This window comes from Pan paniscus, chromosome 21 (assembly GCF_029289425.2).
Source record: "Pan paniscus chromosome 21, NHGRI_mPanPan1-v2.0_pri, whole genome shotgun sequence".
NCBI lineage: Eukaryota > Metazoa > Chordata > Mammalia > Primates > Hominidae > Pan > Pan paniscus.
In genome coordinates this window covers 37,805,204-37,817,988 of record NC_073270.2, presented here as the reverse complement: position 1 = coordinate 37,817,988, position 12,785 = coordinate 37,805,204, and the positions used below count along the sequence as shown (strand labels likewise).

General features: G+C 43.0%; 1 protein-coding gene across 2 annotated transcripts in view; it reads right to left on the bottom strand.

Annotated features, from left to right (window-relative positions):
- TM9SF4 (transmembrane 9 superfamily member 4) overlaps positions 1-11,757 on the bottom strand; it is a 55,681-nt gene extending 43,924 nt beyond the window's left edge. The window contains exon 1 of one of the 2 annotated variants that reach the window (XM_003814745.5): positions 11,486-11,757. In XM_003814745.5, coding sequence (XP_003814793.1) covers positions 11,486-11,500 — 15 coding nt within the window. In that variant the 5' untranslated portion in view covers positions 11,501-11,757. The remainder of the gene's footprint in view (positions 1-11,485) is intronic. The other variant, XM_034947722.4, reaches the window with a different exon arrangement.
- Positions 11,758-12,785: the final 1,028 nt, after the last annotated feature.

Here is a 12,785-nt window from a genome sequence, read left to right as displayed (position 1 = left end):
AATTTAGTGATATATACTTATATAGAAGGTAGAACTGTTACTGAAGTACTGCCAACATAAGCTATTACGTAGAAAAAAAAAAAAGAGGCACAGCGGGTTTATGTAGTTTATGTATAGCCTTTTTTCACTTGTCTAAATAAAATTTTAAAAACCACGTGCCAAAGCCAGGCAAAGACATCACAAGAAAAGGAAACTACGGACAACTATCCTGTGTGTTCATGATGATGATGAATAGATGAAAAAATTCTTAACAAAATATTAGAAAATTGAATCTAGGTTTATATATCATGACCAAGTGGTGTTTATCCCAGGTTGGCTTAATATTTGAAAATCAATTAATATAATACAATACACCAGATAAACAGAATAAAGGACAAAAATCATATGATCATCATAATAGATGTAGAAAAAGCTGTTGACAAAATCCAACATATTCATCATTAAAACTCTCAACAATTTAGGACTAGAAGGGAACTTCCTCAATCAGATAAAGGGCAGCTATGAAAAATCCACAGCCAACATCATACTCAGTAGTGAAAAACTGAATTATTTCCCCTAAGATCAGGAACAAGGCAAGGATGCCTACTCTTGCCATTTCCATTCAACACTATACTATAAGTCACTGCACTAAAGCAAACACATTAATAATTAAGGGCATCCCTGAAGAAGCATAGGGGAAAAAATTAAAAGAAATAAGCAAAAAGTGCTTTTAGTTGCGGATCACATGATTGTGTATCTAGAAAATCCTAAGGAATACACAAAACAACTACTAGAACTAATAAACAAGTTAAGCAAGGTCAGACTATAAGATCAATATAGAAAAATTAATTGTATTTCCACATACTAGCAACAACAATCCAAAACTAAAACTAAAAAAAAAAAAAAACGCCCCACTTAGTATCAAAAAGAATAAAATATTTAGGAATATATATTTTTAAAAGGACTTGTATATTGAAAATTCTGAAATTGCTGAGAAATGAACAAAGGTAATTGCGGAGATATTCCATGTTCATGGACTAGAAGACTCAATATTGTCAGGATGTCAGTTCTCCCCAAATTGATCTATAGATTCAATGCAATCCTTATCAAAATTCCAGCAGGTTTTTCTGTAGAAACTGACAAGCTGATTCTAGCATTTATATGGAAATACAAAGGACCCAGAACATCTAAAACAACCTTAAAAACGTAATTGGAGGACTTATACTACATAATTTCTAAACATATTATAAAGCTACAATATCAAGACAGTGTGGTAAGAATATGCATAAAGATCAGTGGAAAATAATTAAAAGTCTATAAATAAATCTTTACATTTATACTAAATTGATTTTCAACAAAGCTGACAAGGCAAATTCAATAGAGAAACATAAGTCTTTTCAAAACATAGTGCTTGGACCACTGGGTAGCCATATGCACATGGAACCTCAGAACATACACACAAAAATTAAGTCAAAATGGATCACAGAACTAAACAAAAAAGCTAAAACTCAAAAACCTCTATACGGAAAAAATAAGAAATCATTGTGATCTTGGGTTAGGCAAAAATGTCTTAGATACAACACCAAAACCAGAATCCATTAAAAAAATTATAATAAATTAAATTTCATAAAAATTTAAAAACTTTTACACTTCCAAAGATATCACTAAGAAAATGAAAAGATGGGCCAAAGACTAGTGGAAAATTCTTTGCAAATCACATACCTGATAAGGAACTTATATCCAGAATATGCAAAGAACACTTAAAACTTAATAAGAAAATGACAATCTGATTTAAAAATGGACAAGAGATTTGTACAGAAATTCACCAAAGAAGATATATGAATGACTAATAAGCATAAAATATATTTAATATCATTTGTCAATAGGAAAATGCAAACCAAAACCACAGTGAGGTACCACCACACACCCACTAGAATCTGCCTGCCTCGGCCTCCCAAAGTGCTGGGATTACAGGCGTGAGCCACGGTGCCCAGCCGTAATTTTTGTATTTTTAACAGAGACTGAGTTTCATCATGTTGCCCAGGATGGTCTTGAACTCCTGGGCTCAAGCGATCCACCTGCCTCAGCTTCCCAAAGTGCTGACATTACAAGCATGAGCCACCAAACCTGGCCAAATAAACCTCTTTTCTTTATAAATTACTCAGCCTCAGGTATTCCTTTATGAGCAACACAGTCTCCCAAAATGCTGGGATTACAGGTGTGAGCCACTGCGCCTGATCCATTTTACAGCTTTTTAAAGACTGACAAGTAAAAATTGAATATATTTATGGTAGGCACACAACATAATGTTTTGATACTTTTATAGCTTTTTAGTACTTTTTTCCACGTACATGGATCACCCTTATTAAAAATAAATACATTTACGGGCACAGTAGCTCAGGACTATAATCCCAGCACTTTGTAAGGCCGAGGCAGGTGGATCACTTGAGCCCAAGAGTTTGAGACCAGCCTGAGCAAAACCTCGTCTCTACAAAGAATACAAAAAATTAATGAGGAATGGTGGTGCTTGCCTGTAGTCACAGCTACTCTGGAGGCTGAGGTGGGAGGATCACTTGAGCCTGGGAGGTGGAGGTTGCAGTGAGCAGAAATCACGCCACTGCACTCCAGCTTGGGCAACAGAGTGAGACCTTGTCTCAAAATAAAAATAAATAAATGAATAAATGAATAAATACAACAAAATAAATACATTTAGGCTGGGCATAGTAGCTAATACCTATAATTACGTGGGAGGATCACCTGAGCCCAGGAGTCCAACGGCTGCAGTTAGAGTGAGCTATGATTCCACCACTGCACTCCAACCTGGGTGACAGGGTGAGACCCTGTCTCTAAAAAGATTAAAAAATTAAAGACATATATTCATTTATATTTTAAGAAGTGAAGGAAATGGGTTGCCTCTGAAAATACTGGGATGAGTTCCACAGAAGATGTGCAGAAAGTGGGCTAAGGTAAGAATTATGCAGAGCGGATTCTGGCACCAGGTATGTGGGTAAGCAGACAGATCAGCAATTTTTAATCTTGGGGAGGGTGTCACAAATCCCTCTGAGAAACTTATCAAAGCTACAGATACTGATCTCGGAACAAATATTCCAATACACAGAGAATCAAGGACTAGAAGTTCATGGGTTTCTGGTAAAACCCCTGGACACTGTTCCAACTTTTTATGATTCTATGACTTCATCACCTTCTATATTCCTGATAGCCTGATAGAGGATGTTTGGTCTGCAGTTCTTTTCTGTAAGGAAAGAGCAAAGTACCTGCTTCTTAGGAAATTCCTTTAAATTTTCTTCTAATTTTTAATTGCCTCATTAACTCCCATGAGAGGTTCAGTCTGAAAAGTCAATTAAATATTTAGTAATCATCTTCTGCATGTTCAGAGCCATGCAAAGAGTCCTAAGAGATGTGAACCAGCCCATTCAACGTCATTTTGCTTTTGCTACTTGGTTTCCAAGTAGCAAAAGAGACCTCAAAGGCAGCATATCAAGGAACAAGGTGATGGCAATCTAGAAGCCTTTTGTGCTGTAATCTAACACGCCATCACTGGCAAAGATACAGGTGACCTGGAATGTTATAAAGCTCAAGAGAACCAAGAATCAAGGTCTTTCCCTCCCCATCTGTTTTATTCTTGGGGGGGCGGGGGTGGGTTGGGCACTCAGAAATATCTCCCCCAAACAGCTGTCTAATGAAGGGCTGCTAGGACTCAAAAGTACCCCCAGCCACTCCAAATTCACCCCACCCAGTTTGAAAGGTGTGAACAATTAACATCTTCCAAAGAAAACAGGAAGTTTCCCTGAGAACGAAAAATTATTTCATTCACTTGGATTTCTCTGTAACCAGAAGTTAACTTTTTCTGGAGCCCTCTGCCTTGCAATCTCCTTTCCCATAAATAGCATCAACTAGCAGCAATACATCTGGCCAATCTGAACGGCCTTTTTGGTTCCTGTTCCATGCCTTTCCTACTGCAAAAGCAGCATTTTCCTTAGCAATAGACTAGATTCTTCTTTTTCTCTCTAAAAGACAGTCACTTTTTTTTTTTTTTTGAGACAGAGTCTAGCTCTGTTGCCCAGGCTAGAGTGCAGTGATATGATCTTGGCTCACTGCAACCTCTGCCTCCTGGGTTCAAGTGATTCTCCTGCCTCAGCCTCCTGAGTGGCTGGGATGACAGGTGCCTGCCACCAGACCCGGCAAATTTTTTGTATTTTTGTAGAGACAGGGTTTCGCCATGTTGGCCAGGCTGGTCTTGAGCTCCTGACCTCAAATGACCCACTCCGACCTCGGCATTTCCCAAAGTGCTGGGATTACAGGTGTAAGCCACTGTGCCTGGCGACAGTCACCATTTTGAGACCATGTCAGTAACTGCTCCCTCAGATTAAGCAAAAAAAAAAAAAAAAAAAAAAAAAGATAGAAAAAGGAAAAAGGAGGAAAAAAAAAAAAAAGAAAAAGGCTTTGGGCACAGTTTGCCAACAGTTAACTGAAGTCAATTACCCAGTCAGTTAAAGCTTACCAAGAATCCAACCGCATGTGAATGAAGGCTAATGACAGCTAGAGACAACTTACCAAGCAGGCCCATGGAACTAAAGAACTCACAGAGCAAGAAACAAACAAAAAACAAATTAGCCACAGGAAACTGAAAATGTAGCCTTTATTTCAGAGCCCACAGACACAGAGTAGCTGTTGAACAGAGACACATGAAAGACTCAAAGCTGTAATTTGGGGGTAGGGAAAAACGCACAGCAGGCTGCACTGCGGAAGTCCAGGTGAAACTAATAACCACCCTCACAAAGCAACAGGCAACCAGACTTCAACCCTGACACCACAAAGTGCAGAAACGTACTGCTCTCCTGTCTCCACCTTGGGTATTTATAAAAGAACTCTCAGCTAGCCCAAGCAGCAGGCTTAGATAGCTCACCACGGGAAGACTTCAAACCTTGGAGTAAAGTTACAGAGTGCCCTCTCTGTGCTAGCACTTTCATCTCATATTTCATTTAATCATCACAACAATCCCTTGAGAATATCATCCTTGTTTCAAAAATGAGATTATGAAAAAGTTCTGGAGACGGATGGTGCTAACAGCTGCATACGTGTAAACGTACTTAATGCCACTGAACTGCACACTTAAAAATGCTTAAAGTGGGCCAGGCATGGTGGCTCATGCCTGTAATACCAGCACTTTGGGAGGCTGAGGCAGGTGGATCACCCAAGGTCAGGAGTTCGAGACCAGCCTGGCCAACATGGCGAAACCCTATCCTTACTAAAAATACAAAAATTAGCCAGGCGTGGTGGCACATGCCTGTAGTCCCAGCTACTTGGGAAGATGAGGCAGGAGAATCACTCGAACCCAGGAGACAGAGGTTGCAGTAATGCACTGAGCTGAGATCGCACCATTGCACTCCAGCCTGGGCGACAGAGTGAGACTCTGTCTCAAAAAAAAAAAAAAAAAAAAGCTTAAAGTGGTAGATTTTGTTATTACCACAATAAAAAATTTTAATATAAGGTAATTGAGGCTTAAAAGCGCAAACGGTTTTCCCAAAATCACATAACCAATCAGTCCAAAGTCACAAAAGTAATCACAGTGTCAGAGCTGGGAGTCTAGCCCAGATTCTCAGACCAAGCATAAGAGGATTTCAAACCCTGGGAGGTCTGTCGGTTTAAAGCATCAGGCATAGGTAAGAAACCATGTTAGGAAGGGAGAGAAGGAAGCAATGAAAAGGAATGAGACGGAACTGAGAAGTCCTGGGTGTCCCCATCCATGCCCCATTTGGGAAACTCTAGTGTCAGCAAATGGTTCAGGGATCAAAGCAGGCTTGAAGGTGGTAGTGGCTCCTATTACTCATCCGTGGCCAGATGGCTCTTCTCATCCTGGGTCCTTCCCACCTTTTTGCCAGTGCCCAGAGATCAAAACTCAACCTTCTCCAACATTCTGTGACGTGCTTCTTTAATGCCAAGATCAAAGGGAGACGTTTGTCCAAGTTGTAAAACAGAAACCAAGAGGCAACTTAATGTGATCCCAACCTCCTCTGTACTTCCTGAGGGGGATTAAGGGCATTCCTTTAAAGGGACCCCTCAGAGAAACACATTTAACCAAGGCCCGATGTCAGCACCTCAGCTCCAAGGACACAGTAGCTCCTGCAGAACATGAGCCAGGTGGGGAAACCTGGGTGATCAGACAGACAATACAACCAACACAACAGCTTGGAAAGATCACAGTGACCATCATCATGGAAAAAACAAAATAAGTCTGATTTTATAGGCATATTAGCAAAACTCACCTTAAAGTATTCCAAACTTCAAAATTTTCAACTCGGAATTTGGAAATCATCAAGTACAAACCTTAATTTCACACATGACATATGTGGAAAACAGACTAATGAAGCCAAAGTAATTTGCCCCAGGCCACACAATGCATCAGTGGCAGCGCTGGGACCAAGCCCAGGCTGCTGGCTCCTGCTCCAGCATTCCTTCTTCAGTCAGCTCATGTCCTCCTGTACATGGGGTCCAGAGGAGACAGCAACTTCCTGCACACAAGACTGATGGCACAGTTCAGGCCTCTGGCCTTCTGTTCCAGGACTCTATCATCCAACCTGATTAGCACGATATTCCACCATTAAAAACAGTTTTTGCTGGGCACAGTGACTCACACCTGTAATCCCAGCACTTTGGGAGGTCAAGACGGGAGGATTGCTTGAGGCCAGGAGTTCAAGGCTAGCCTGGGCAACATAGCAAGACCCCGTCTCTAAGAAAAATATAATTAAAAAATTAGGTGGATGTGGTGTGTGCCTGTAGTCCCAGCTACTCAGAAGGCTAAGGCAAGATGATCGCCTGAGCCCGGGAGGTGGAGGCTGCAGTGAACTATGATCGTGCCACTGCACTCCAGCCTGGATGACAGAGTGAGACCCTGTCTCAAATAATAATAACAAACAAACAAAACCAGTTTCTGTGCCTTTGACTGGGGCTGGAGGGACTACTGGCATTGGCTCCATTAGCACAAAGGAATCTTGATGTCATTTATTCCATTCCTGTTTCTGGAGTGGCTCAAACCCAAGTAACCTCAAAACAGTGTGAACTGATGCAGGAATACACTTCCATACACCCATGGAAACTGAACGTATGTTCACACAACAACTTACACCTGAATGTTCACAGCAGCATTATACCTAACAACCAAAAAGTGAAAACAATCCCAATATCCATCAACTGATGAGTGATAAACAAGCTGTGGTACATCCATACAAGGGAAGATTCAGCCATAAAAAGGGATGCGGCACTACTGATACATGATACAACATAAACAAACTTTGAAAACATTATGCTAAGAAGCCAGACACAAAAGATCACATATAATTATCTTTGTATAAAATGTCCAGAATAGGCAAATCTATAGGGACAGAAGGTAAATTAGTAGTTGCCTAGGGCTGTGGGGAGGGAAGAGTAGGGAGTGACTCTCTTTTTGGGGTGATGAAATGTTCCGAATTACACAATGGTGATAACCATCACATTTAGTGTATGCACAACCTATAAAAACACTAAAACCCACTAAATTATATACTTTAAAGGGGTGAATTTTATGGCATATGAATTATATCCATAAAGAAGATTATAATAAAAACCAAAACAGTATGAACAATGATGTGAGGGAAGTAGAGTTTTATTCTCCAAACTGAAGTTTCTAGACTCCTGACACATCTAGAAATGTACTCAATGGACATTTCCCAAGTTTCAATGAAATAATATTCCCAAGAACCGTTTTCCATAAAGAGTGAGACATGAGCCTGCATCTCAATTCAGACCTAGCTAGATCAACACTGTATCCTGTAACTTTACAGAGTAGTCTAAATCTAAGGATGGAAGAAGACAGGAAAATCAAAGAGAACTTCAGTTTACACCAGCTATCTTCTATGGAGGGAGAAGTCTTGCCCTGCGGGTTCAGGAAACACCCTCCATACTAACATTGTTCTGGGAGCTGGCGGCTCAACCCTTGGGGAAGAGCCATTCACCAAGGAAAGAGAGAAAGGGAAAAGCTCACATGCCACCGCACTTGCACCCACAACCCTAACTTTCAAAACAAAGGACAAACCAGCAACCCAGCTATTCCCACGGCCACTGGATCCACTAGTTCAGTTCCTCTTTGGCTGTATGACTCACCTCAGAGACCCATACACTCCAAAGTAGGTCTACCGCACCCCCTCGCCCCAATGGTTATGAAATAAGGGTGTGTATGAGGGTGTGGGGACTATTCTGACTTCCGTGTAATGAAGTGCTGACACAGACCAAACTCAAGCCTGTGACTCCACTTTGCCCCTTCATCACATACCCCTGTAATAAATTTGCTTCCACACCTTTTCACTATTGCACCAGATATGAAGTTTCTCCATATGCACCCTTTAAACTGGCCTCTGCGGGTCACTGCATGTTACATACTCAGTTTCTTTAAATCAGTTACTGTTTTCAGTACAATACTCCCAGGTGGCACAACAAACACTAAATCACCGTACTTGCAGGGTTTTGTTGTTGGTGGTGTGTTTTGTTTTGTTTTGTTTTGTTTTTTTTGAGATAGGGTCTCACTCTGTCACCCAGGCTGCAGTGCAGTGACACGATCTTGGCTCACTGTAGCCTCCGCCTCCCGGGTTCAAGCGATTCTTGTGCCTCAGCCTCCCGAGTAGCTGGGATTACAGGTGTGTGCCACCACACCCTGCTAATTTTTGTATTTTTAGAAGACAGGGTTTTGCCATGTTGGCCAGGCTGGTGTTGAACTCCTGGCCTCAAGTGATTTGCCTGCTTCAGCCTCCCAAAATTCTGAGATTACAGGCATGAGCCACTGCTCCCGGCCTGTTGTTGTTTCTTAAGACAGGGTCTCGCTCTGTTGCCAAAGCTGGAGTGCAGTGCAGTGATCAGGGCTCACTGAGGTTCAAGTGATCCTCCCACCTCAGCCCCGCAAGTAGCTGGTACTACAGGTGCACACCACCAAGCCCAGCTAATTTTTTCTTTTTGTATTTTTTTTGTAGAGATAGGGTTTGCCATGTTGTCCAAGCTGGTCTCAAACTCCTGATCTCAAGCGATCTCCCAGCTTTGGTCTCCCAGAGTGCTGGGATTACAGGTGTGAATCACTGTGCTGGGCAAAAATCACTGTCCCTTCCACTGTGCTTAGACTAAAATCCAAACTCCTTTCCACAGCCTCTGTGCCAACTGAGAACAAGCTGGCTCCCTTCAAGTACTGTCCTGAAGGGGATGGGAAGGGGAAGCAGCCTAATACAACACTATTTCAAAATGCAATCCACAGACAACAAAATGTAGACCGCAGTCCCTCCCATTTCCAGGCATGCTTCTCAAAACAGTTGCTCTTGCTTCCCTCCAGTTTCATCTTGTATCATTCTCTCCTACCCCAACCCTCATCATGCTTCGGCCCCTCCAGCCTTCTGTGTGTTCCTCAAAAACACCAAGCTCCCTTCCACATCGGCCCCTTACACTTGCCATTTCCTTTGCTTGGAACATTCTTTGCATGGCTGGTTCCTTCTTGTTAATTATGTTTTAACTCAAGTCACCTCCTCCGAGAAGACTTCTTTCTGACCACTCAATCCAAAGTAGTTGTGTCACCCAGTCACCCCTAATCACTATCACTTCATTTTGCTGTCCTCACAGCATCTACTGGTGACATTATTTTGTTCACGTATTTACTTGTTCACTGCCTGTCTCCTCAAACCAGAAAGGCTCCACAAGTGTAGGGACCTTGACCCTGTAATTCACAACTACATCCCTAGTTCCTGGAACAGAATTGGTACTCAAATATTTGTTGACTAAATAGATGTGTACCACATATATGTATTGCTAGCTTATAACCTCTTAAAAATCTCTGAACAAGGCAGGGATTTCCCAGTGCAGTGCCGTAAATACCACTTTACTCAATGTTTTCCTTATAGCAAGAGAGGGTGTGATTTCCTTTTAAGTTCTTACACTATCTCTGTTCTGAATGTGGTACCAGAATATATATACATATATATAGGTTTCAACATACTACTTTGAGGATTTGCCCCACTCGTGGTTCAGCCTGAAGTCTGAAACCACAGAAACCAGGTAAGGCCATGAAATCTTTTTACCTGACCTCTGAAGTTCTAAATAAGGAATCCCTCATTAAACAAAAGATAAGTTCTCAGTCAGCTAAGAGAAGGAGGGAAAATTGCTACCAGTCAATAATATATCCCTGTTTGGAGAAATCCAACACCAAATTATTTAAGCCAGAATCTTCCTTTGCTAAAGTCAAATGTCATTTCCTTTTCTCTGAGTCTTCCTTGTCATTCACTCCCAGGACGAAATTATCTGCTGAGGAGGCAGTATGCAGGAAGACCCAGGAAATCATTCTGGACTAAGTGACTTCAATTTTAGTTCTGGTCTCTTGACAAGCAGAATTTGAACTAAACTTTTGGAAAAAGGGCCAGTCCTTCAAAGATTTACTTCCAAGGTTCTACACCAGGAGCCCGCAAGCTCTGACCCAACTTCCAAGCATGGCTATTTTACCTCCACCCTCATCCACACACAGACTTCATCCCAACATATAGCTTCATAATAAAGAGCCTTCATCCCTAACGAGCTGTGTGGCCATGTTGGGGAATGGGAAGGAGAGCAGTGAGGTGGGGCTTTTAGTGTTTTTCAAAACGTAGTTCACAGACCACTCCACTATATAATCACTAGAGTGCTTATAAAAGGGCAGATTCCTGGGCATCACCTAGCCCTATGGAATTAGAATCTCTGGGAGTGGGGCTGCTCAGGAAACTGCATTTTTAGCCTGCCTCCCCCTACACACCTCGAGATTCTTATGCACAGTAAAGTTTGAGAGCCAACAGGGTAAAAGGTCCCTAAGAGAGGGGCAGGGAGTTGACTGAGAGAAGACAGGAAGGGCAGGGAAGCCTCTAGGGATGAAAGATGGGGGTGGGGTAGGTGAAGGCAAGCTCTGGGGTAGCGGCAGTCAAGGGGGTGCGCGATGGGGACAGCTATGAGTGTAAGTGAGGACAGGGCTCTGAAAAGGATCTGAGGCAGCGCTGGGGCTGGGAGGGTGGTCAGAGGAGAGGTCACATCTGCGGACTGGTTATGATGGTGGGGAGGCGGGGAGAGCAGGGTCTGGACGTGACGGGGAGGAGCAAGGATGAGACTAACGGGAGGGGGTCTTCAGAGGGGTCAGGACTGGGAGGTGAGAAATGGAAAACGGGGCTCACAGTGGGCGGAGACCAAAAGTAGAATGGGAACCGGCGAAGGCAGCAGCCGAGGTCTCCCTCCGAAACGGCGCCTCCCCCAAAACTCGGGGCCTTGACAAGCCTGAGTGCAGGGGCAGGGCCGGGGAGGTGGATTTCGGGGAAGACAAGCCCAGTCAGAGGTAGCCCTCAGGCCTGAGTCAGGGGTCCCGGAGGTGGCTCAGGGCCAGGCATGGGGTGCTGGAAGATCCTGGGATACCCCGGAGGGCCCCGCTCCAGCTCCCGCTCCCGGAGTCTCCTTCACTCACCATCGCCGTCGCCATCTTGGATCCACGTGTCGCCGTAATGACGTCAGCGGAAGTGGTGCTCCCTGGTTACGGAGTTTAACTCCACAAGTTGGTCGTCTGGCTTCAACCGCTCCTGTAGTGGCGGTCAGCAGAGGGGAAAAGGAGTCTTAGCTCCTGATCGACAGTCTGGTCTGGGAAAGTAAGGTCGCTGATTAGGTGAAGAGAGAGAACGGTGTAACTAAGGAAGCCATATTAGCTCCTGGCAGAAACTGAGCCTCCCTTATTCCCGCTGCATTGTGGGTAATGGGGGTGTGTGAAAGTGCGCTCGTGCTCTCAGCGCCATCTTTACTACTGGCAGGAAGACCCATTGCCAGGGTTACCTGAGACCTTGATTTGAGTGAAAGGGTGGGCACTCGGGCTCCAAGAGCAGTACGACTCCAAGAATAATTTGTAATTATATATTTAAGTATTTGTTTGACTATCCTATATCCTCTTTAGTAGACTGTAATCCCCATGAGGGTGGACCCTGTTTTTTTGTTTGTTCGTTTTTTACCTTGCTCTTCCTCATTCCCATCTGTGAAATGGGAATGGGGTTCCTCATAGGCTTGTGATGAGGATTCAGTGACACAATATTACATAGGATGTATTCAATAAATAATTGTCGGTATATGTTTATGTATACTCCTTTGGGCTTGTGGTAGATGCCCAATACATTATTTTTCAAATGAACGAGTGAAAACCAGCATATTCAGTGGAGGGAGATATCTCTGAATGTGGACGTCATGCACTAGCTTAGTGTGTGACTCCAGACAAGTCACGCAATCTTCCTAAGCCTCAGTTTCCAAATCTGTGAAAAAGAGACTCAAAGAATCATGGTATTAAGGTTGGGAAAGAACTCAAAAGTTCATTTGACCCATGTATATCACTTTAAACTGAATACAGTACCAGTGCTATCTTAGACTGGTTTTAAAAAGCTATCAAAAGAATAATAATGATTAATAATAATCATCAGCACTTGCTGAGCATTTTGTGTGCTGCAGCACTTAGCATTATGCTAACAGTTCATTAGACTCTTTTTATCTAATTCTAGGGGACAAGGGACAGTTGAACTCTGATCCCCACCTATGGGCACCACTGTGGTGGATTTTCTGCAAAGATGGCTGCCACGTAGTTCTGTCCGTCCTTGCATGATGAGCATACGGTTTCTCTCCTCAAGAGATAGACTCTGTTTTACCTCCTGTTGAATCTGGCTGGTCATGTTGGTTGCTTTGACCAATAGGATGTGCTACAAGTGATTCTGCCAGTACTGAGCCTAGGCCTT